Below are 26,923 nucleotides of genomic sequence, written 5' to 3'. Positions count from 1 at the left end.
CCTTATTCTTAAAACTATGTTCATGGTTAAAAAGGCTGAAAGCATTACTTCATAGTAACACAGTTTTAAAAATAGCATCAACACGCCCAGACAGACCTATTCACTACTCCAATGATGCCAAGTTTGACTGGAATCACTCTTCCCATGAGGACATCCATAGCATCAGTGCCAGCATCCATGAGATCCAGCTTTGTGATAACAGCAAGGGTTCTTCGACCTATCAAAAGGAAAAAACACAGGGATGCTTTGTTTTGATCAGAGTAACTAAAACACATAATACAGCAAAGTAAAGAAAAAAGTGACCTCAGTTCATTAGATAGGTAAATACTGCACATCTAAACCAGGAAGGAGGCTAATATGCACAGGATTTGTCTGGGACCTTAATATTTCCTGAGCTCTTGGGTTGAAAAAAAGTGCCAAGAACTTCTTCGTTAAAATATAACACACTTTTTGAGTCTAAAAAAAAAAATAAAAATAAACCAGCATCTCAGAGAAATCAGTAAGTTCTTGGGTCTTGAAACTTTCATGTGAGGCTAACTACTTTAGTAATTCAAGTTCTCCTTACATACCACTACTCCTACTGAACCTGCAACATGATCTGCTGCTCCAGACCTTTAAGTTTCAGAATTCTAGGAAGTGATCCAAAAGACACAGTCAATAATCTTTACAGGGATAAATTAAAAGAGGTCTGCTACCTTGAACTAGGAAAATTTGACTAAGCAGACTGCCAGCAGAGGTTATGAGGAATTGGATTTGGGGACTATCTCAAACCATGACACAAGCCAAAGCAGATTTGGAATTTGAAAATAAACAATAAATGTTACACTTTATAGGAAGAAAAATTCGAGGGTAAAGCGTAACACTAAATTTTAGCCTAATTTCTGTATATCTATTTTCCAGGTGTACTATTCCATATTCTTTCAAATCACACACTGCCATTTGTTAGTCAGTGGTGCTGATAGCACTTTCCAAAAGCAAAAAGCAGGCATCTAGCAGCTTCAGATCTGTTCCAAAGTAATTAGGAGGTAAATATAAAATGATAATCCTCTTTTTAGATTAAATCAAATCAAGTCAGTTCTGTCACATAAATGCAGGGCATAAAAATGGATACTAACAGTATATATTAATCTTAATCTTACTAAAGTCACTAAACTAACAGCTAGACAGTCAATTGCTAGCTGCAGAACAGGATGGTGTATTTTCTCTACTAAAATAAACAACACTGAACAATAAAACATGAAATTGCCCTAACAGACCTCTGTAAACTATTAAAACTCTGAAAACCCCCAATATTCTGTAATATCATTTGCTGCTGTGAAAACAGAAGTAGCTCTTATGACTACATGTTCATAAGCCAGAAATCTGTCAGATATTAATTCATCCCAGCATTTCCTGAGTTGCAGACACTGCAGCAAAAAGCCTTTAAGAAAATATAAAAATAATATTTTCTAGGAAACGTGGTGACATTTGCTTTTCTTACTACATTTTGCCCAAACAACTTCAGTTTTACTTTAGGATCTAATTTAAAGAATAATTTGAGTTACAGCATCCAGTTTTGCTGCTTACCATCTGGATCCACCTCACGTGCTATTTTAAGTGCTTCTGAGGTTGCCATGTCTGTGTTAGCGGCTGTGACTGCCAGAATAATCGAGTTTGGGTTGCTGATGAACTGAAGGATTAGCTCTCTTATTTGAAGTTCAATGTCCTTAGGCTGATCACCAACAGGCACCTAGAGAAAAACAAAACAGAACTGTTCAAAATTGTGTGTTTATGCCCGTGTGAGACTTGGTGTCCAAGAACCACCTGCACAACTGGCAGAGTCGGGGGGGTGTGCACGGGCAGGGAAAGTAATCATCTTGTCATCTTCAAGTCACAGAAAATGATTCCATACAAAATCTGAACAAACAGGACCTCAACATTTCCTCTAGTGTATCCTCACTTTGTACAACTTCTTACACAAAACACACATGGCAACTTCTGGAGGAGCAATGTGGAAAACATTTTCAAACTTGCCAAGTGCTCATCTACCTGCAGGAACAGCTCTGAGACTTGGAGTGCTACCTCTTCTCTGAAAAGGAACGTGCAGCCCACACAACGCTTCCAATGGGTTGTATATAGAAAGAGGAAGACCTTAAGCAACTCTACTTCTTACATCAGCAAAGAGCATCACAAACCCAAATCTCACACCAGAAGACAGAGAATTTATATAACACTATTTAAACCTGAGGAAAGCTGTCTATCTAACAAACAGGATAATGCCAAAGAGTGAACATGCACACCTTGTTCAAAAATACCGTTCACAGTGAGCCAGAAAAGAAGGATTCTGCACCTTACCTTTGTCATTCCAGGTAAATCCACAAGAGTCAGATTCACAACATTAGCTGAAAAAATCTTAAGATGAATAGGTTCAGGACTGATCCCCTAGAAATATATTAATAATAAAAAATAATTACTGTACTGGGTTATTTAAATGCATCATTGAGAAAACCAAAAGCTGTAGTTACATACTAGAAAACTTTCTTTCATCAGACACCTACATGGTATGGAAAAGAAGCCAGACACATCTGTCAACTAATTTCTTTGTATTTGGCAGCAGCCCTGTTTTCTCCATCATAAAATGCAAAAAAGCTTTTATATGTGAGCGATTATATAGATATGCAAGAATAGAATACTCAATTTTATAATTACACATTAAGCCATATATGTGGAAAAATGAAAGCAAGTTTAACTAAAAGTTCATTTTTTGCACTATTATTACACAAGTTTGAAGTAAATTAACAATTCTCTGTCTTTTATCTGAAGTCATTTAGCTCATGGACACAGTGAAAAAATGTCAAGATAGCAAGTAGCATTGCTTGCAGCATTGCATTGTTAAATGTTTTCACTTCTGCAAATGTTTTCACTTCTAGCTGCCAAAACTGTTTAAAAAAGGTTTAAATAGAAGTTCAAACAGCAAGAGAATTTATGGAAAGACAAAGATGGACAGTACATTTACCTTATTATTTCCTGAAATCCTCTCTGTTTCATTTTCTATTTCCTGACGAATTTCATCAAAATCTGTATAGATCTGAAGTAAGGAAGAAACAAAATGTTTAAAAATCAAAGATAGCATCCAGTTACCTAATTGCAAAACAATGCTCTCTTCTCCAAGAGACAGTGAAAAACTCTCTTAAGTATACAGAATATGAGAAAAAATAAGAATTACTATTAGCCCTTAAGCTGATGTTAACAGGAATCATCAGAGCTAAAAATTACAGAAATTGGAATCTGTTAAACAGTATTTAGTCTGTTGACTAAAACTGTGAGATGGCAGTTGTTAGCACTTTGATGCATCAATGTCAGACACATTATTAACTAGTGTTCACCTAAAGAGAATGCAAACACTTAATTCCACTTAGAACCTAATTGCAATCCTTTTAAGTTAAAAAAACATGAAGCCTCAAACCCTTCTCATCTTGAAGAGAATAAGGGCAGAGTTTCATTTTCACATTTTTCCACTCTTGTCAGAACTGTTCTCCTTCCACCAATCCAAAATAAGTTAGCACAGAGCTGCCCTTGCACAGGTTCCCTCTACAATCCTCTCTAGCTTTCCTTCCATTCCTAGCACTGTTTAAAGTAATAAACACTTATGTAATTCATCTGCCAACAAGAGTATGACTTTCTTCAAGCAAAGAATTTAGCTTTGACTCTCTTATTTAAGTCCTTGGTCATCTCAGCTTCTGCTCCTCAAACCCTGATGCACATTCCTTCTTTTTCATAGCTTTCTAACAAATCTCTGAAGTTGCCAATTCTTCAGTGGACTGAAATGACTTGTGATTATACATATCCTTGTCTCTGCCATGTCCATTCTAATTTTGCCAATGCATGAAATAGAATAATCAACAAAATAACACATAAGGTAAATAACTCAGCAGAATCAATGACCTACACAACAAGTATTTTATGTTTCCAAAAATTTTCTACTCATAAAAAGCAAAACACAAAATCCTCAATACTCTGACATATAGTATAACAGGCAGAATAATCTCCTTTTTGGGAAAGTCAAGGAAAGAGATAATAGAATTACATATATATACGTTAACATATTTATGACAGTGCTACTCCATCATCAGAATAAACATACCTTATTTTTGGTATGAAGAAATTTGCCCCATTCTGCAGCATCTACCTCTGAAAACAAAGAATTGATACATGAGGAAGAGGAAGTAGATGTTTCAATAACATTTTTCCAAGAGCCTGACTGTTGAAAGCTACAATGTGATTTTATTTTTTTAAAGCAGTAAAAGAAAAATTAGTTAGCTTTCTACAGTTAGATGTTAAATAGCTCAGTATAAATACATTAATGATTCTGCCTATTTAAAGCTCATTACTATGTTTAATTTGTCTCTCTTACATAAGGTCCACCTTCCTAATTGTGACTGAGCCAATCAGCTGTCCTACAATCTTTCAGAAATGGTCTAGTTCAGCAAATATCAGCTTGTAACAGAAAACAAAAGAATTATTAGCAATAGCTTAAAAAACCTGGAAAAAAAAATGATGGCTTGTAGCTTCTTTTCTTTTACCATGCAAGCGAGATCAAATTTCAGCTGAAAGAAAAAGTTAGAAAAACCTGTGGGACCAAAACCAAGCAAACAGAAAATACATAAGAATTCTGCATAACAAAGAAGCCTTAGGAGAACATGTCTCTTCCCAAATCTGTCAAGGACCAAACATCTTCACTCTTGTCAGTCACCACATTAAGTCCAGAATTACTTGGGGGCTGTGCAAGAGCAGTCCCAGAAACAGCAAAGGAGGTTTTGTCAATTCTTGCTTCGTAGCAAAGGTAGCAGTTTGAGTCACACTGTGAGATAGTCACACTTTCACGATTAGGTTTCCAAGTACTAGTGGTAAGTTCTATTTCCAATTCCTCTCTGCTCCCTGACATAGCAATCTGCTCTAGAAGAATAGTCTACCAGAAATCTGGCCATTTGGCAAACACACAGTTTACCTACAATCAAGTCATCCTTTGAAACATTCTTTTCACTTAAGTTAAAATTCAAGATACTGATCAACAAAGATTTTTTTAAAGGATTTGGGAATTCAAAGTGCAGGAAGCTCTATGAAGCAGCAACGGCACAGAAGAAAAGCAAAAATCATCTCATTCTAATGCAACAAGGTCAGAAAACTAAAAATCAATCAGATCACAAGACTCAGCAAAATAATCAATCAACACAGGAGCTGAAGTGTAAAAGGAAAAGTGTAATCAACAATAACGTGGCATGAAATGTATGTGGTTAGTGTATATAAGCATGCATTTTATGTGGAGGGAGAAAAAGCAAGTGGATAAAGGCAACCTTTAGAAAGGTGTCTTGGATTTTTCCATGTAGCAGGGTCTGCAGTTAAAAAGAAACAGCATTGAATGGTATTTAACATTTTTTACATCATAATTAATATAGCATTTTATTAACTTTCAGTCCCAGATTCCATTACGAAGATCACAAATGCATGCAGACAGATGTACATGCTATTCTAGTACTGATGAGAGCATGTAACATATTAACACTATGCACACAAATAAGATCTTGACTAAACACAGATCTTAACTAAACACAGATCAACGATGCGTATCAGATATTCTATACAACGAGTTTACTTGATGATGACTATTATTGCCATTCCCCTAATTCCAACAGCTCTATGCTTTCTATCTCAGCATAGAAAACAGTACCATTAGGGCTCCACAAAGCTGAACTTCTTTGGTGAAATGTTTCTTAACACTTACTCATGGCAAGAACCAGAAAGAGTAATAAAATATTTGTAATGTTCTGGAAGTAAGATTACTGTATGGGAAAGAAATCTGAGGTTTGCATCAATATTTCTAAGACTCCATTAAACAATTACATCAGTTCTGAGACAGATTTAAGAAGAGACAACATAGATATGATCCTTCTCAACCTTTAATTTTCTCAAACTATTTATGGAAATCTCATTACAAAAAAAAAAATTATTGAAGGGTTGTTGATGAATTTACAGCTCTATTTTTATGTCATGTCTGCACAACTGCCTGAAAGTGCAAGAATCAAAACAAGTTGGTGAAGATATTTTTCGTTCGTGCCTGTTTGGTACCAAATGCAAGTAGCACAGCAACAATCACCTCATCCATCTGGAAAGCTCAGAACATCTGGAGAGTTATTTTAATGTCTTGCTCAGATGACTAAGTCAAAGGCATGTGTATCATCAATGGAAATATGCTGATTCTGATGGACTGCATCCATGAAGGAAAAACTTTTAAACCCCAAACTTTTATCCTTATGTTCCACAGGCACGTGAGCTATAAGAAACCATCGTTAGGAGGAAGCTTTTGTTTGTCTTGGTTGATAAATAGCCAAAATTACATCTCAGTCTCCAAAGTGAGTGCAAAATGAAAAGGTTCCTTTGTTACAGGTTATTGTAGAGGTTTAGCTTATTTACCGTTCAGAGGAAATAAAGCAAAATGCACATATAGGAAGAAACTACAGTATCTTCAGGATTGTATTGCTCGTCTCCCCTTAAAAATTAAATCCAAGAGAGTAAAGAGAGGCATAAAGCCAGGAAGAAAAATATACAGCAATATACTGCCACTGTTACATTAGGAAGATATGGACCAAGAACTCTCCTGTTCTGTCCCTCCTCAGGAGATGATGTCCTTCTCAGACAAAGTGTGTCAGTCTTAAATTATTGGTTTTGTAAGAGTATAGGAATTTTCAGCTAGGTACTAGGCTTGGTTCTATGTATAAATAAATGAGTTTTTTCAGTATAATCTATCAACTTCTTAAAATATCTTCAAAGGGACAGAACAGGAGAGTGCAGTACATTGAATATCTCTTTTGTACTTGGCTTTGCAGAAGCACAAGAGAAAAAGTCTGCAATCCAGTTGGCGTCAAGGACAGAAAAAAATGGTCCAAGATGCATTCAAGTCAGAGACACTGCATTTTAACTTGCTAACACCTACGGAAAAATTTCCCAATTGATCTAATTTAACACAAAGGAGTTGCATTACTCTAAATGAAAGGATGCTCAAGCAAGGAGAAAATATTTTAATTAGCCTACATTCGACAACTCAGTGTTCTGGTTTACATGCAGAACAATTTTTTTTATCACTAGTTTAACTGGTAAATCAGTCTTCCCCCAGTTATGTTACTTTCTGGAAGCTTTTCAGGCAAAACCTTGAGGGGAATTAATCATCTGATTACATCCAAGATTCAATGCGAGATAAAAGTGTGACATTTTGGTCATTATAAGAATCAGTACTAGAGATTTTAAGAAATTAAGACAGCAGCTGTTAAGAATAAACAGATTCTGCCTTTCAAAAAACAAAAACAAACAACATAAAAACAACAAAAAGAAAAAAACCACAAGAACAAACAACAACAAAAAAACCCCCACCACATCTTCCAAATAAAGCAAGCATCTTTTATTTTTCTGGCTTTTCGTATCTTGGAGTAAGACCTGAAAACCTTAATTAACACACAGGAAAATTAGACATATTACAGTATTTTTCTCAGGACTGCCATCCACCAAATTGTACTTTTTATGTCCTACACTACAATACTCCTTTAAGAAGCTCAAATACAGTACAAAGCTTAGTAACTTTAATTATTCTTTTATCTCTTCTCCCTTTCTAAAGCAGTAGAAATGTTATTCATACACAATGGGAGCACAGAGAAACTGTTCAGGGTCATAAAAAGCCACCACCACAGAAGATTTCTTGCAGCATGAGAACTTCCCAATTACTAAATTCCTAGCTTTCTAGTTTCCATATCTTCACAGCTTCTGGATCCAGAAGGTGACCATCTGAACTCTCTTTCTCCCCTTACCCTATCACCTCATCCTTTCCTAGCTCTATTCCTCTAAATTAAAAATAAAAAGCCAACTTGTGAAAAAAACATGCACACATCTTCCAATCCCTTCTGCATGTTGGACCATTTTTTCCATCCCTGACACCAAGTGGATTGCAAACTTTTTCTCCCGTGCTTCTGCAAAGCCAAGTACAACAAAGCGGGTCACACTGTTCTGCAGCTGGGGCTAAGAGATTCCTCTCTGATGTACAGAGCAAAAAAGCTGACAAAACAGTGCTGATTTATCAAGCAACAGATCTGTATTAATTATTCCTGTGTTCCATATCAACTCTATCTGTCCAGAATTTGAACAACGTTCAGTTTCCTATCTTAGGACCAAAAAAAATCCAAAACCTATAAACACTTAACTAATTTACCACTGAATATGTTCCCTCTTTTTTTCTATTTCTAAACCAGTGGGTCAACTACGAGAACAGGTTTTGCTACAAGACCAATTTATTAATTGACAAGACCAGGTCCAGTTCTCTGATTAAGTCCTGTTTCTCTTGCAATTGGATCAGAGAACACCCCAGTGTGGTATCACCACATCAAACACACCATTTGTGCTGAATCACTAGAGCCTAATAATAAACAGCAAAAGCACAATGAGAACATTTCCTTCAGGTCAGATCACACATATCTTTGTAGAATATATATATCAGTCTGAAATATCATGTTATGAAAATAGAGAACTTTGTATTTAATTGAAAAATTATCTCTGTTATTTTCTGACTCTCTTGATTTATTGCAGTGACCACAGTACAAAGGTCTCACATCGCTCACCACTGACTTTGAGGAAAAAGCAAGGATGATCTTTAGTGCTGCATATTAAAAAATTAAAGCTAGTCCAACTGTCTGGCTGCAATTTTTCTCAACAATCTTTCCAATGTGCTCCCAAGAATCAAAAAAAAAACATTTTAAAAAATCCAAAAGCAAAACCAAAAAACTTCTCAACCAACCCAACAAAACCCCTAAATTCATACGAACTGATAGTCTTTGACAGCTCACATGCATCAGATGTCAAAATTAAGCCATTGGAGAGACACAATTTTTTTCCTCATAGCCATAAAGATAAGGCTAAGTCCATGCTTAAATGAATAGCACAGCAGTCAAAAGTGCTTTGTGTTAAAAACAGGGAAGATGCAACCACTCCAACAATGGTAAAATTTAAACTTGTAAAAATCACAGACTAGTACCTATTTCTAAATGGCTGTGTTAATATATAACACTAGTAGATACGCAGACCAAGCATTAGGATGGATAAAGGTGACAACCATAAAGCAGAAGTCACAGAGACAGTTGTATAAAAGTATCTGTACATACAGAGAGTTCAACACCAGCATTCAGAAAGCAGCATGGCAAGACTGATAGTCTCTTGTCCAATATTCAATTTGTAATGAAGAAACCCCTCATCTGGCCAAAATCCTTTTCTGCAAGACTATTTCCCTCTGGGAAATCCCAAACACATATTCAACCCTATCTCATCATCCATCTCATACAAAGAAAATTATGACCTCTAATGGCATAGTGACTTATTAAAATGTCAGGCAGCACAGCCAGGATAAGAGGTTGTCATTTTTTTTCTTTCCAAGCTACTTGATCCCATCTTCTCAGATCTAACAGGACAATCTGAACGTACAGATCAGTGAAAAACCATTTAGACCATGATTTGCCTGAGTTTTGGAGAGAAGAGGCATTTCAAACTCAACTGGTAAATCATAAAGGTTTCTCTATTCTTACTAAACAAGCTCACATCTCTCTCACAGGAACAACAAGATGAGATTATAACACATACATCTTGCATATTGATTTTTTTTTCCCCAAAAAAGAAAAAAAAATCTAAGTGGGCCTCTTAAATAATAATTCAGTCCAACATCCTTATGCAGTATCCTCAGATCAAATGCAACCTACAACAGAAAGGCTCTGCCTTGACTCAGAATACTTTAATTACAAAACCATCTTTTATACCTGTAATGTTGCAGAGCAGAACGAAGTAATATTTTACCCTACAACTCAGAATCAAAGCATTATGAAAAGTACTAGAAACTATACACTGCACAATGCAAGCAATGTAAAACCACATTTAGAGAGAGCAAATCTGCCATTTCTAAAAGGTTGCCCTGAGATTCTGATTCTCCACCCTTGGCAGTTTTCAATACCCAGCTGGATAAAGACCCAAGCAAACTGCTGTTGAGTTCAGAGCTGGACTAGAGAGCTTCTGAGATAATTTCCTACAATTGTCCTACAATCTCTCCCATGGATTGCACACTAAAAGTTCTTAATTATTATGAACCCTAATTGTGTTCTCTGCTTGTTTCAATAACAAGCAGAGCTAGTGTTAGTAACTGTCCTTCAGAAATCACACGCTATAAATATTGCAGGAAACTGTACAGAACTTCTGATACCTTGACTTATTGTCACTAGAAATAAATTCAGAAAAATTTGAACACAATGAGAATTAATAATTATAGCCCCAAGTGCATCACACCAACAAAACCTGTGCCCTTTTCACAGTCTACATCAAGGAGCTAAGATTTATCTTACAATCAGAAGGTCAATATGCCCCTGCTGCTCTTTCCTAAAATCAAGAGCACTAGTTGGTATAGAATGAGCACTGAAAGTCCCAAGGGATAACTGAGATCACTTTCTTGATCTGATGAAAGATAATATAGAAACACTACAGAAGACAAGCTTCAAACTGGACAGCCTCAGAACATTTAAAGTGCTGTTCTTGATGCCTTGGAAACCCAGTGCAGCCCAGTCAGGTGGCATCTGTAAGCCACAGAACATGCCTATTAAATCCTGTTTGCATCTACTACAAGTTTGTTTTCATTCCTCCTTCTTCTGCTCCATTCAGAAATTACCTCATTCCTAACCTCCTTCTAAAAAGTCACTCATCCTATGAATGAAACACCTTATTTATACAGCAAAAGAGGAGGGGAAGAAAAACACACACAAAAAAAATCATGTACTCTACACAGTCACAGCTTAACAACTGAAATGCTTTCTTTGGTCTATTTTTTTCAAAAGCATTTCCTAAGAACAGAAAAGTTTAAAACACTAAGGATACTCTGAATGTCCTAAAGATTTTGACTTCATGACATTTGCTAAATGGACAAAACAGATGTGACGACAGCTGTGTTTTCTTCCGAGCAAATTTTAAAAAATACACTTGAGTTTTAAGATCATAGCAACTGATTTTTCAGTTAAAAGAACAAGAAAGATTTTAAGTCTCTTGGATCACACTTACCATTTTCATCTCCAGCTCCTTTCCGACCATCCTCTGGGGAAACGTGCACCAGCTGCAGAATGAGGGGTCTCCGGGTGACAACTCCAGTACCTCGTGGGAGCAGATCCCTTCCCACAAGACTTTCCAACACAGAACTCTTTCCACTGCTCTGAAAATTGGAATACAGCTACATTACTTTCTTAAACATAAAAATGCTGTGATATTTTAGTTTTAGTTTGCTTTCACCTAACCTGCAAACAGGCACTGAAGGATACAAGTCTGCTACAAATCAGTAACTGTCTAAACCCACTCAGGATATTTAAAAACCATGGGACACCTAAAAAACATGAAGATAGATAGATATTCTATCTCTTAAGGCTAAACCACATACGTAACATTTTTTTTTCAGAAAAATTAATATCCTATTTAGCATTTTCTACCATAAATATTGAACTCTCCAGATACAAAACAGAATTTCCTTCCAACCATTATAAAGAAAGCAAAATATATTATGCAACTTTCTAATGTCTTGCAGTAAAACTTTATAAACTAAAGAATTTAACCCTCTGTTAGTATTTGTTAGAATTAACATGGGCTGACCCTGTTAGTACCAACAGCAGCATTACACAAACAGATATTATGTATACTTGAGTATATTAAGCTGTTTACAGTCTTATATTCCTTTCAGTTTGAGGTTTGATTTTGTGGTTTTGTTTTTGTTTGGGTTTTTTTGTATAACATATCGTATCAGTTTCGTAAGTGTAGACATTGTTTTATACTCTAAACACAGAAACATTGTTTTGTGCCCTCCTACACTCTCTGTGTATATATTTAAGTATTTATAACTTAATTGACTGCAAATATCTGTCTATATAACAACAAAATGTAAGAAGTTGTGAAATACTTAAAAGCTATGAAATTACAAATAGGCTTTAACTGTCTACATTTAAAATGTGCTCTTGTACCACTGCTGTATAAAATGCAGAATTGGTCCAACAAGCAGCTGTGAATACACAGGTTTTAAAAGCAATTCAAGACCAGTACCATATTAAAACTAACAATAAACAACAGACCCAGCAATGTCAACATAATACTTTGAAAGTTTGATTGAGAAGATTTTGTCTTTTAATAGAACTGTATTAAACTCTTCCAGTTTTCTGAAGGAGGAAAGTCAAAACCTGCTCTGACAGTCACTGCCACCAGTTACCAAATGTTTCTATATTAATGCTACTACCAAGCAATTCTCTTGTTAAAAAAAAAACAAATAACAACCAAACAAAACAAGACAACTGGAAAAAACCCACCAACAGGTGCTTCTGACAGCTGGAATGTGCATTACTGCTATACAACCTCCACTCAGCCTGCCAGTTCTGAAATAACAGACTTGAGATTTCAAATAATGAGTATATAACCTCACACATGATCATAGAAAAGCAGGGATGAATATCTTTAAATCTCCCACATTCAGTGACATTTTCTAAAAATTAAAAATAGAACAGAGTTCAAGCAACACATCACTATCAGACAGGACATTTCTACTAGTGCAGTAAGACATATATGAGAGACTTATAACCTATTGAAATAGGACTTGTATGCAGAAATACAAAATACATACTAAAATATAAGGCCAAATCTGTAGAAAATTTGAACAACAACAAATTAAAGCCTTCTTTCATTCTATCACCTTATTGTATATGCTCTATGGAACAGAAAAAAAAGGTATTTTATCAAAAATATCATTTGTCTCAACAGGTGAACAACAAACCAATGTGGATCATGTATATTTTTCAGTTTTCCAAATTTGACTGCAGTGAGGTCACTGGTCTAGGAGGACCAGGGAGAAGGGCAGGGTCAGATGAAAGAGAAATATAGCCTTGTAGGATTTTTCTTCCTTTTAAAAGTCTCCCCTAGAAAGTAATTAATCATTTTCTTCTTCAACTGACCTTCTCCAAATCAACTTTAGATACTTTCTCTGCAAGGAGCTTTTAACAGACCATTGGGCGCTGAAGTCTTACCAAAAGGTAACTTAAGAACAACCTGACCAAAGCATGAATTAGCTCTGGAAACCTCCATGAGAGAGCTCCTGTCTGGCACACTTTTGAAGAATTACAGGTATTACAGACTGTGAAAAAACAAACTTCACAGTGACAAATAACAAACCACTTCTTAACTTCTTTAAAACAAGTGCAATGCCTGGTCAAAAAGATGAGAGATTATAAAGGTTCATCGGCTGCATTGAAAAAGCTCACCAAAACCAAAACCCACCACGGTTTCATTTACTAAAAACATCTTGAACATCAAGATGGATATAGCACTTGGGGATATGGTTTAGGGGTGATTACGGTGGTGCTGCACTGATGGTTGGACTAGAGGATCTTGAAGGTCTCTACCAACCTCAATGATTCTGTGATCTCTTCAGCAAGATTTCTTACACATGGGTAAAATGATCACTCAGTCTCAAAGGGCTGGAGGTGAGATTTAGAGGAAGTGGCTTCTCCTGAACATATAATCCAAGCACATAATGGATATTAATAAATAGCTTGAGTCCTTACCAAGAATCTCATCAAGACAGGAAACCAAAATCCACAGGAGAAGCTGCTGCACTGCTCATTGGTCTTTCCAAAGAGTAGGAATGCAGGAAGCTAAAATTGGCACACACCAAACCACGTATAGAACTAACATACTGTGTCTTACACCACTCCCACAGTTACCTCTGGACAGAGAAGGAACGATCTGGATCCTTTGCAAATGTGAAGTCATACACTAAATGCAACATTACAGTTCTCCACACACCAGGAAATTTACTTCAAATTGCATTAGGCTCCCAACTAAAGCAATTTGTTGTTGGAATACGATACACTATCTGATGTCACACTCCTTAATCTGGGTTCCATCGACATCCATTACCAAGAATTGTCTGGGAACGCAATTAGGAAAGCAGCAAACATGAAGCTCATCTTTTTCTGCCAGCAGGAGGAAGTGAGGGATGTTAACAATACAAACTCAGTTCAGCCCGTCCCTCATACAACAGGTGAAGACAGAGACTAATACTGATGACCAAGGGTACCACAGAATTTTTTGGGATGAGTCTGCAGAAGCATCACACTTGTTTTGGCATCTCATTGCAATGCTTATCATGATTTTAAGCGTGGACAGAAATCCATAAATTCATTTCATGATGGGTCCAGAAAAGCATTAACAAACTCTAACCTTTCATAGCAGATCAGTCAGATTTTTCCTTAATATCTGATCTTAATTTGAAATATCTATCAGCTGTGATACCTAGAGAAACTTTATATAGACTGCTCAGAAAACAAATGGGCAAATAATACAGGAACATTTTGTGTCACTTTTTTAACCCGTGTCAAACCTGCACTGCTGAGTGTTTAACACTCTGCTGTGTTAACCAGCACCAGTCTCACAGATAAGCACCTGAGTTTGATGGTGCTAAGATAAGATGAGATGATGCACACAGGACTTAAGTACTTTATTTACATCATATATACTGTCAGAGTGTGTTGAAATCTTATCAGCTTTCTCACTGCCTCCGTAACACCTGTATGTTCATTTTTGTCAACATCATCTTCAGGTTAATCTAAAGCAATTAAAGATGAAGGGCAGAATCACTGGGACACAACTGTGCACTTACCCTCACAAATTAAGAAGTTGCAAACTGTAAGAACTGTGATCCACTCCAAAAAGCCAACATCTCTACTTTTAACAGTTCTCATGAGCTTGCTTTTGCCTCCCCATCCTTCATTTCTTCTTTACTTGTCCCTGTATTTTTCAATTCTGTGCACTTCAGTATTAAAAGGCATTTGCTCCCATCCATTACACTAATTCTTATGAGAAAATGTGGGTTGCAATCTGCTGTATTACTGACCACATTTTTCAGGAATTCAGAAGCAGCAGACAGCAGTGGATGACTTCATAATTGTCCAGCTTCATTAATAGCAAGAGATCACTTTCAGAAACACTTTAGGGTTGTTGATAAGCCAAATGGAGGAGACTATTGAAAATTTTCAAGTAACACTATCAGCAGCCATTCACGTTCATCTCAAACATTTACTTCGCTGTCTTTCTTACTCTATTTCCATGTCCTCATTAACATTCCTATTTTAGGAGACTTGTACCCTATATCCCACAGCATGCAAAGATGTTTTCTCCATATCAAGAAGAGAACCCTGGCCCAATCCTCTTGCACCATTGATAGTTACCCCTCCACTTTGAACCCCATCTATAGGTAAAAAGGCCTAGAAGACCCTGATGGTGAAGACCAGGGCAAAGAAAGGACCGAGTACCTCAGCCTTGCCCATATTTGCTGTCACTAAATCTCCTGTCACAGTCAGTGTCAAGTCTGTATTTCCCTCATTACTTTTTTTTCTTTTTTAACTGATACAGTTAAAAGATACAGCTGATAAAGTGCTGGAAGTTCCTGTTGCCTTTCCCTTTCCAGTCACGTTGGCTTTCTTACTACATCTCCACATATGCCAGCAGTATTTTTATACCCTTGAGCGAGCTTGTCCTCACTTCTACCTCCTGCATGAGTCTTCTGTGTTGAAGCTCAGTCATGAGTTCCCCTCACAGCGCTCTCCTTACACCTCTGCTCATTTTCCCAAGCAAGTTTATGGACTACTGTTTTGTGCTCCAGTGAGGCTGTCCTTAGAGGTATGCCAGGTCTCTTGAACTTGGCTGTCCTGGGTCCCACCAGTTTGCTCAGTAAATAAGCCAAGTCTACTCCTATTCTTACAAAGTCCATACAGCAAGAAGGTAATAAACACAAGACTCACCTGGAGTCTCATGCATGAGAACCATGAGATTTCTTATAGTCATTTGCTCAGATTGAACAGCTGACAGAGTGAAGAGTTGACTGTCGGATATTTCAAATATTATTAAATATTATTAAAATTATAATGGACTTGTATCAGCTGCGACAAATTTTTAAGTCATCTCACAAGAATCTCCTGTCTTCTTTTGTCTACCTTTAGACTTCATAATCTCTTTGTGAAGCCAATGCACAATATATAACCTGTGGAAAAAAACCTTTGTAAGGAAACACGGCCAATTAAGTACTGGGAAACTTCCAAAATGAAAATTAGTTGAAAGGGATCTAAAAATTTGCTCATTACTTTTGCTAGGATAAACTGATAACTTTTGTATTATCTCATCAAATAGGAAACAAAGGCAAAGAACTACAACACAACTGCAGGACAGCACAAGAAAATAAAGGGGCAGTGATATCAGTATTCTCTATGACTTTTCAGTGGCACAATGATGACAAACATTTGAGAATGACAGTAAGGAACTGTGAAGTAGGAGAGATTTCTCAGCGAGACCTAATAATTACTGTAGAATTCTCTTAAGAAAAGCAATGCATCTGCTTTGACACCCAAGGTGGAATGGTGGCAATTTTGCAGTTTCTATCATACAAGAACTATAAAAGTTCTCCTGGCTACATCACGCTCTTAGCAATATATATGTAAACAATTTACTAAATTTTCATTCTATTATTGGGAAATATAAGCTAATGCATTCTTGCTGGGATCTCATCCACCCAGTTAGGTGCTTTGAAAAGAAGTTACTTGCAGTAGCTACCCTGGAAGAGGTCAGCATGATATAACTAAAGAGCAGCAATATTTTTGTTTCTTTTCTTATTTGCAAACATGAATTACTCTGAAATAAAAGGAAATGCATGCATTTCCAGAGTAGTTCCACAAGGGAACTGCTTTGCCTGGAATGGCTATTATGACAAAATTTTCCTATTCAAACTAGGAACACCCCAAGCTAGGCTGGTTCAAAACAGCTAACAAATTTAAAAGTTTATTTACTTATCAGAAGAGAACGTTAAAGCTGCAAGCAGGGTACGATGAATCATTTTTAAGACATTGTTTGAAACAAAATTACACTTCTACAAGATGCAGAAGAATTAACAGGGTAATCTCAACTTGAGAAAGCAGTAAAACCAGCACAACACACCGCTCATTGTTACAAAATACATTTCAGTATGAAAGACCTTGTCTGAATGACAAGACTGTTGTTCCTTCAGGCCATTCTTCATTTACTTGAATAGAGAGCCTTCCTGAATCACTCAGGAAGAAACTGAAGTCACAGGAACATAAAACAGCTCAGGTACTAGTAGTAAGGAATGCCAGAATTAGCACAGTTCAACCAAAATTCTTCAGAAATTCTGTATTTACACCACATCTAACTGTAGACATGTGCCAAACAAGAGCAAACAGAGAAATGATTAGCAGATGTATTCTTTCTCCATATATCAATTCCCAAAGGCTTCCCAGTAATTCATTTCAGAAAAAAAATACCTCACCTACTCAGAAACAAGTAGAGACTCCAAGTTAGATCATGGAACTGTAGTATCTGAAGATTCACATTTCAAAGCCAGATAAACTGACTTTATTCTACTAAATTCATGACTTGCAGTAAAATGAACTAAAATAAAGCCAAATTGCATCTTTCAATTAAAAAGTTCTAAACAACAGAGATCTGGGGATTTTTCAAGAACTCCACAGCCATTTTCTCTCCAGATTCTGAAAAACATTTTCCTGGGCTGTCTGCTTTAATATTCTTGCCCTTCATTCTCCTGAAAACATTGTTTCTTTTGCACTGTCCCTGCTGGACAACATACAAGATCCATCTGGTTTAATTAAATACAGATTTTCTAAGAAAGATAATTGCCAATCAGAAGATGAACTTGACCCTGGTAGTAAGCATCAAAACTAGTGGGGAAAAAGAAACTAAAAAAAAAAACAAACTGGGGAGAGGGAGAAATGAACAACAATGAAACAAAAAAAAAATAGAATCACAAACAACTTCATTTACATCCTTCTACAACTGTGTATTCTGTGCACTCTTCCTACTCTTCCAAAATAACTGTGCATTTGCAAACAATAAAATTAATATCTTCATTTAAATTACGTTTATTATTGCTTTCATATTAAAAATCTGTAGAGCTAAAATGCAGGATCAGAGTTATTAAACCTGTCATTTTATTTTAATTCATATGAAGTCTGCACATAGATCCAGTGAAAATGCACTTCCAAACATAGAAGCCTTCAGGATCTAAAAGGTACAGCTGTTCAGAACCACAAAGAGCCCATCACAGAAAAGAAACAGCACAACACTAAATGTTGTTTGCACTGTATAATATTACCAGCAAAACTTATATTATGTCTGGTAAATGTAAACAGCTAATTAATGTCAGCCTCACTTTGCTGCTTGCCTGAAACACACACCAGAACAGTCAGGGCATGATTTGACACGAGCAAAGGATGGCAAAAAGGCAAACAGTTACGCCCAAAACCAGATTCAGTAAATGTCAGATATCAAAGCAAACAGAAAAAAAACCCAAACCAAACCCAGAAGTTTGCAAAACATTTGGGAGAAAAACAAGCTCTCCCCAGCCAGTGCTGATGTTATGCTCTAGTTACATCCCCTTTTACAAATGTAGGTAGAAATGTCTTTTCGCATCTGCTTGAAATCCTAGGGGAGGAAAAAAAAAAAAGAGAAAGAATTTCCCAAGTTGAAATTAGCCTGGGGTTTTCCTGGTTGCATGGTACAAGCCTGAGTCTCCACCTAAAACTGTTTTTTTGACAGCATAGTGTAGGCTACATCGAATGAGCTGAAGTAGCTTAAATTTCTGTTCCCCTGACAGGGCAAGGTCAGGGAAGCTCTGTACAGTGCCTGACATTGAAGATCAGGAGGCCAGTCTCAAATTGGATGCTTTGGATCCACTGAATTCTTCTCCTTATCCCAGCCAGGACTGTTACAGTAGCTTTTCGTTGCTGTGAACTTCTTAACAGACAAGTTATCATCCTCACTGTTTAGCTTAACAGAATATACACTTATACATATTCAAGTGTATCTGCTATCTCAGATCGAGAAACCTTCCTCTTTGGCAACAAAAAGAGGTTTAGTCTTGAAATATCAAACGTGATACTTATTCCAAACAGGAAAAAAAGAAAGAAATGTAACATTCATCTGTGAGCCAATCCCAGGGAATCATCCAACAGAACAGCCTAGGTTAAATATTGTAAACTACACCTCCCCATTTAAAGTCCCAAAGCTGTATCAAGTGAAGACTGAGCAAAAGTACTCCATAAATGCACACCTGAAGGTTCACTTAAAAATTGCACTGTGAATTTCATTAGTTGTTAGATCCATTTCCCCACAATGTCTCAACCTCAGTTAACACTACCAAATGCAAATAAAGCCCAGAGAGTGTTTTTATAATGTCAGTATTGGAAGAATTTTGCTACAGACCTGACACTACAGTTTGGATATAACCAGGTTGATGACTCCTAAAAACCCAAAAGATATTCCAAGAATTAATGACCTCCCCTGAAAAAAAGGCAGACAATTCATTTTAACATACCTCCAGGCAGATATTTTGTTGTCTGGTTGGTTTTTTGAAATTTATTCTAAATCTCATGGCCACCTTTGTAGTGTAGACATTTAATTTTTGTGATACGTACCCTTAAAATACAAAAGGTGATAACTAACCACACTGCTTTTCTTCCTCTTGCCTCCTTTTACTACACTTTTAATGTGTTTGGCTGAGGCACTTCAATACCACCTTGTTGTCCCTTACAAATACAGACCACAAAGCAATTGTATAAAACATGTCAGAACACTGAGTATTACAGCATTATTGAACAAATATTGTTTATATAATATTCCCAGAATGGAAAGGGGTTTTTTGCACTTTAGTAATACAGTTCTAAAAATAGAACTGAAATACTGAATTGGGGAAAAAATAGAACACCTCTCTGGGAATGGCAGAAAAACCCTGGAACAGTGAAGAAAAATTGGCAGTCTGAAGGTGTCCTCTGAGTTCTATCACCAGCAGAGTCCTGAATTTTCTTAACAGATCCTGCATTAGGATACAGAAATAACTCACACAATATTTATGTGGAGAATGAGAAGGAATTCTCATATGGCCAAGTCCTGGGAAAACAACTAGAAGTGCAAGAGGTCATTTGAATGTGTAAAATTTACTGAGAAATATTTTGTAATTAGTAACAAAAAGTATCTAGAAAGAAGAAAAATTAAAACATTACAATTGCTCAGAACACAAGAGCAGTAGGAAATCAATCCCAAAAGAGAGGAGGGGCAAAGGGAACATGGGAAACAGAAAACATACAAAGCTAAATTAAGGCTTATAAGCAGTTTCTAGCTGTACATATTCTAGAAAAGAAAGAATTAACTTGATGCACAGAAGTAAAAATAAATGAGAACCAGAGAAAGACACAAGCACAAAATAATACAGGAGTAAAGAAGAGAGAGAAGACAGGTGAGAAAAATAAACAGCAAACACTACTCAAAAAAAATTTTTCTTCTCCTCCTTGCTGAATATATAAAAAGGTCATTTAAGAAAAGCAACTGGCAAATTGGAAGGAAAAAAGCATAGCTCAATTAACAGAGTTACAGAAATCCTAATTGGCAGCATTTCTTTCTTACAAAGAAAAATGGAGGTGCAAAATTTAGAAGAAAAAGTAAAGATAGTATATGCCAGTAGGCTACAAACAAATCGTGTGAACAAACTTAAAGGCCGAGGCCATGTAGCATTTAACCAAAAATATCTCAAGAAACAAGATTGTCTCAAGGCACATTTTAAAAAACCAAGGCAGCAAGCTTCCAGCAGCAAAACTATCAGCTCTAGGGCCACATTTGAGACATCTCCAGAAGTCTGGTCTACAATAAACTAACTTCAAATGAATAAATCTTTATTTAAATTAAAACTAATTGCATAAAATAACCATCTGTGGAATTACAATGTGAGTAAAGACTTATTTGTCCCAACAAACCTGACTAAACACAAAAAAAACCCCAAGATACAGCTTGCTAGAGACTTTTGTATAAATTTTTCTGGAGTATATAGAGGATTTGGTTTTGGCATGATAAGAGATTTCATATTAATTCAAGTGGGGTTAGGAATATAATGAATACAGCACTAAACAGACATTGATACTGACAGGTAGACTACTTAAGTCAAACACATGTCAATACCATCCTAGCTCTCAGTATTTACTTATAAATGTATTTACACTTAGGAAAAGGTACCTAGGAACAAGTTGCTTAAAAGTCCTTTTAAAAAATGCCACTTCAGTGCATTTCATAAAGTGAAACTGCAAAAAATACTTTCTTAATCTTACAGAGAAAATGCCACACCCCTGCACTGCACTTTCTGTTGCAGATCTAAACTGAAACACAGAAACAAATTTAAAAAAAAACAACAAAAAAACACAGCTTGATTGTATAATTTTTAATGTAACGAAGATTAAATGTCTTCATAAAGCGACTGACTCAAATCAGCCACAACACCAGCCAGTAGCTAACACAGCTTACCAATGCAGAGTGTCTCCCACCCAATCCAAGTATTTTAGATCTACTCTATTAAGTGGCTGACATAAAGTCAGTGAACCTACCTGATGTATACTGGGAAAAGAGAATGACTGCTGGTTGCCTCACAACCCGTTTGACACTGTAACTGGCTTTAAGCAAAGCTATTCCACGCTTCAGCAACGTGCAAGCTTTAAAACATACAACTCATGTTTTATGCCATATAATGAAACCCCTGACTGCAGAGTAGTTGGTATTAATGTCTTTGGTAGGCAAGCCATTGTTGAGCAGCACAGCACACTCAATAGATACTGTTAATGTCACAGGAACCAGAGATCCATTAGCTTCAAGTTTTAGCTCTGTTTAACGTTTCATTTCCTATTCCCTTGTGCCTGCTGCAGTTCTGGTCAGGCATATTCAGCTGCCAAAAGTTCTGCTGGAGAACAGCAGGCCATTTGAGGAGATATGAAAGGGTCTGAGCTATCTCCGAGCCCAGCAGCAGCACCACAGGGCTGAGACACGCACGTTGCAACTGTTGCAGCCGACGGCAGCCGGCCTCGCCTCTCACCTTCACTCCCCATCACCGGCTAAGACAAAGAGGTCCCAACGGCAGGAGGACTCGGAGCAAAGGGAAACGATCCACGCCTGCAAGATGCCGTTCCGCTGCCACATCCCTTTTATTCAGCCCCGGCTTCCCGGCGGCTGTCGGCGAAGGGAAGCCCCGGCCCGAGCGGCGATGGCGGTCCCGCTGACGCACCGGGGCGGCCGCCGCTCCCCGGGTCCCCCAGCGCCACCCACACCCCCGGTGCGGGGGGCCGGAGCCACGGGAGAAGGGGGCCCAGCCCTCCCCGGAGCCCCTCCGGGGCTCCTCGGTCGAGAAGCGCCCAGGGGCGGGCGGGCGGTGCAAGAGGCGCTGCTTCACCACACTGTGCGACCGGTGGGGAGGCAGCGGAGCCCGGGGAGGGAGCGCGGGGGGGACGCGGCCACCGAGGGCGTCCCGGCCGCCCTCTCCTTCCGCGTCCCCCCGTGCCCTTGGCAGGGGCAGCCGCGGGGCTGCAGCGGCGGGGGCGCGATGGACGCCCCGACTTTGCCCTCGGGGCGGTGAACGCGCCCGCTCCGGCCCGGCCCGGCCCGGCCCGCCTCACCTGCGTGCCCACCACCACGATCTGCGGCAGCTGGATGATGTCGGCCCCCACCGTGTTGAACACGTCCTGCAGTTTGTTAATGACGGGGATCAGCGCCTCCATGGCGGCGGGGGGGCGGGACGGGCCCGGCAGAGGCGGCGGCGGCGACGGCGGACGGACACGACGGGCCCCGGCGGCTCGCTCAGCCGCCCCCTGCGCCTGCCGCCATCGGCGCCGGCCCCCGCGCACGGCACGGCCCCCGGCAGCCCCCGCGCGCAGCGCCGCCGCCGCCCGGCATCATGGGAAGTGTAGTCCGTAACGGAGGGCGGGGGCCTCCCCCGCCCCGCCGGGACACAGCCGGGTGGCTGCGGGCGCGCACCACGAGCCGCTCCCGGGTTCGGGTGTGTTTTTTAATACGACAAAGCTGATCCTCTACAGGGATCACCAGTAGCAAGCAGAGCAACTCACAAGTTCACAGATTCACAGAATCAACCGGGTTGGAAAAGACCTCTGAGATCATCGAGTCCAACCTATGACCCAACACCACCCTGTCAATTAGACCACGGCACTCAGTGCCACGTCCAGTCTTTCCCCAAACACCTCCAGGGACGGTGACTCCACCACCTCCCTGGGCAGCCCATTCCAACATCAAATAACCCTTTCACCTTTTTCAATTTCTACCCTTGCATAGAAATTCTTTCCGATATCCACCCTAAATCTCCCCTGGCACAGTTTGAGATTATGTCCTCTTTTCCTGTCGCTGGTTACCCGGAAGGAGAGATCTACCCCTAGCTGGCTACAACCTCCTCTCAGGGAGGTGTAGAGAGTGATAAGGTCACCCTTGAGCCTCCTCCAGGTTAAACACCCTCAGCTCCCTCAGCCACTCCTCACAGGACGCGCACTCCAGACCCTTCACCAGCTCCATCGCCCTCCTCTTGACCCGCTCCAGCGGGCGCCACAGGCAGCCCATGTGGGGCAGGCTGGCCTCATCAGCACACTGAGTTTTCAGCAAACAGCAGGGAGCAGCCATATTTATTTGAGGCACTACGTTTTGTAAATCCCTTGAAAAGCAGAAAGCAACCAAAGGTGTGCCCCCGCTGCCCTCCTCACTGCTTCACCGGGTGTGGCAGTGCTGCTGCCTGAATGCAGCAAGGACAGGTGCTGAATGGCAAACTGCCAGAGCTTGGCAGCATGTGGTGTCACAAAGCCAACAGAGCACAAAAATGAAGTCGCTGGGGGTGGGGAAGAAGCATTATGGAGGTCTCTTAGAAGGGACAACAGGACTGGAGAAGACCTGCTCTTACAAACTGTGCAGTGAAAATAATGTTCTTCCATTTCTATTCACAAATTGAAAATTACAATGGACATATTTAAAACAGCTAAATTTATTCTGTTCACTTTTTCATGGATATTTTTGGTTTTGCAAGACTCAAATAATCATCTGAAATTTTGTAACTAAGATGTATAATAGTAGGCTTGGTTGAGATATCTGGCACATCTTGGGAAGTGGGAAACTGTGTGAGATCTAATACTCTGCTGCCTTATAAAAATGATAGAATGAAACCAGAGGGTGACTTGTGATGCAAGATCACAACAAATAAGCTGTCACATCTTCAAATGTCTTTCCCTTGAGTGCACTTTCTCAAAGATAAATTATGAATACACTAGCACTGAGTTTAATTCTGACTTTGTCCTTTCTTGTAAGCCAGCAGAGTAAAAGTGCTTCTAAAAGTTTGGAGTTTTGGATGGCAATAGAACTTGTATTCTTACAAATTAATCTTTTCCAGTCTTCATGTCTTGAAACACTCAAATGTTGAAGAACAAAGGAAATATATTTTTATCTGTACATCTTTACAACAAAGTTTCTCATTCTTACATAAGCAATTTCACGCTGCTTGTCAGAGGGCTAATATTTTGGAATAAAAGCATATAAAGATGGCTGAGCAAATTGAAACACTCAAAAATTAGTGTATTCAACACAGAGAAAAACAGTTAATGTGTGTAAAATTTGTGAAGAAGGTCCTGAATTCCCTGTTGGTGAGGGGTTCTTATCATAGCCATACAAACATGATTATCCAGTGGTTTTGCCCGTTAGCTTTCAGTGTGTCACAGCCGGTTGCTCTCAGAGATCATTAACACCAGAAGGCTGTTTGGCATCTCCCTCTTCAGCTTCCAGGAAAATAGCAAATATTTCCTGCATTGTACATCTGACACAGCAAATAATCTTTCTAAGGGATTTGCTGTTTCCTATCTAACTTCATTTCCTCTCTCTCCTTGAGTCCCTGGAAGGAAAAGAAGAGGAGAAAGGACGAAAAGAAAAGCACCCCAGTTGCACAGGACCAGAAGCCCCTGGCACCCAAAGCAGATAGATAACAACCAGATTATTTCTCTATGTGAATCTCTCTTCTCCTTCTGCTTTTATTTTAACATATGATCTCATGGACACCACTGTGAAATGGAGCAAGTGCATCCTGGTTTATATTTTAATTTGGGCCAGAAGTGGGACATCTCAGAAAGAATGTAGAACTGGAAAAGGGTCAGAGAGGGACAACAAGGATGATGAAAGTTGCAGAACAGCTTCTATATCAAGACCAACTAAGTAAGCTAGAAGCTTCACTCTACAAAAGAAATGGAACGGGTTAGCGAGGATCAGAGGTCTGTGTAATCATTAGCAACCTGAAGTGGGTGGAAGAGCATCAGATTTCTTTACTCTCCCTTCCAATACAGGCATCTTGGGAACATCTAATGAAAGGAGGAGCCAGCTCAGAACAAAACAAAGACAGCAGCCCCTCACGGGTGGGTTGGTGACCTCTTGAGCTCCTTGCCAAAGGATGTCGTAGACAGTAAAAGTTTAAATTGGTTCAGATGGTGTATGGACAAGTTTAAGAAAGAGAAATGTAACGCATGCATATAAATAGCTATGCAGGAATCAAATCTATCTCTGGATGTTTCTGAGCTGACAATGGTTGGAAGCTGGGAGAGTAGCCTTCAGAATCACTGTATGTGCTCATCCTTTAGTCTGTCCCAGTATGGCTATTCTTAGAATTTTATCAGTATAATATTTCAGGAAGCATACAGAGGAAATATTACTTGCAGAACCAAGTTGAGATAACTTAGCCTGCCCAGCAGAGATGTTAAAAGGCCTACCAGGGGCTGGACACACAAATGGAGAAGTACAAGGCAGATGAAGGAAGTGAATTAATGAAGAAATGCAAGAAGAAAGTACTATAGAAGATATAAAGCTAAGAAACACCAGAACACAAAGTTTAACACATTTTACATTTCTGGCTAAAAAGTGAGAGCTGGAAATACCTCTGCTATGAAGTGTCATGTCCTACACCAACTTACAAAATCCAACAGTTACCTCAGCCCAGTTGAGGACTCTGCCAAAGCAATAAATATTTTACAAGCAATGGTTAGCTGTAGCTTTAACTCTAACTTTCCATGGCTGACTTACATTGTACAGAGAAGGAAACTCAAAGTTCTGATAAAAGGCAGTAGTAGTCAGACAGGCTGTTTACTAAAAGTTAATTGATATGAGGACACAGGAACTGCCACACTGAATCTAACCTGGTATCAATCTACCTCAGGACATCCTATCTAAAACCATCCACCATCAGCCATCTGGGGAAAACATAAAAATGCAGTAATAAGATCTTCTGATTCCAAAACTCTATATTAAATAAATTTGATATTGCTGTAAGATCTGAAATAGACAGTTCAATATTTCTTCTGTTTTTTGTTCCTGGAAGCTAGATTTCTTTATTTACCATATAATAGGGTTTTTGTCCTATCATGCTAAATTTTTGGCTCTAATGACAACCTCTGGCAGTAAATTTAATTATTTAATTATACATCATGCAAAAAACCAATTTGGTATGACTTTTATATTTGTCATCTTCTAATTTCATTATAAGCCTCCTTGGTTTTATGTTTGAAATCAGGAGAACAACATTTCCAGTCTTATTTCTCCATGGTATGAATTTCTTTTTAGTTTTGCATCATTATCTGCTTCCACTTTTGCTTAGACAGCTGAGTCTCTTTCTATGGGCATACTGACAATAATGGACAAGTCATTTGCCATTTAATTCATTTATGCCAGACAAAGAAACCACAAACTAGCACCTCAGCAAAGCATATTTCCCTGCCATCCTATTTGTCTAGAGAATTATTACCATGCTGAAACATATCAAGTTTGTGCCACATACAGTCATACTGCTTCATAATGCACAAACACTATTAGCAAAATATTTCTGTAAATTATTCTTTCAGTATTGTCACCTTTTGGAATTATGCAGTACAGCAATTATATGAGTCTGGCAGAGCCTGATTTTTATGTGAAGACAAATTGCATGGTG

The 26,923-nt window shown here is 38.6% G+C and overlaps 1 protein-coding gene across 4 annotated transcripts in view; it reads right to left on the bottom strand.

Annotated features, from left to right (window-relative positions):
- Positions 1-22,826, bottom strand: part of DNM1L (dynamin 1 like) — a 36,191-nt gene extending 13,365 nt beyond the window's left edge. For 2 of the 4 annotated variants that reach the window (XM_064654680.1, XM_064654682.1), the window contains exons 1-8: positions 22,587-22,821; positions 11,107-11,254; positions 5,334-5,372; positions 4,124-4,170; positions 2,996-3,067; positions 2,335-2,421; positions 1,567-1,729; positions 97-217 (exon numbers count right to left, since the gene is read on the bottom strand). In XM_064654680.1, the coding sequence (XP_064510750.1) occupies positions 97-217; positions 1,567-1,729; positions 2,335-2,421; positions 2,996-3,067; positions 4,124-4,170; positions 5,334-5,372; positions 11,107-11,254; positions 22,587-22,688 (779 nt within the window). In that variant the 5' untranslated portion in view covers positions 22,689-22,821. Of the gene's footprint in view, positions 1-96; positions 218-1,566; positions 1,730-2,334; positions 2,422-2,995; positions 3,068-4,123; positions 4,171-5,333; positions 5,373-11,106; positions 11,255-22,586 lie in introns of all 4 variants that reach the window. The other 2 variants (XM_064654683.1, XM_064654681.1) reach the window with 2 other exon arrangements.
- Positions 22,827-26,923: the final 4,097 nt, after the last annotated feature.

Source organism: Pseudopipra pipra, chromosome 5 (assembly GCF_036250125.1).
Source record: "Pseudopipra pipra isolate bDixPip1 chromosome 5, bDixPip1.hap1, whole genome shotgun sequence".
Lineage (NCBI taxonomy): Eukaryota > Metazoa > Chordata > Aves > Passeriformes > Pipridae > Pseudopipra > Pseudopipra pipra.
This window is presented reverse-complemented; position numbering and strand designations above follow the sequence as displayed.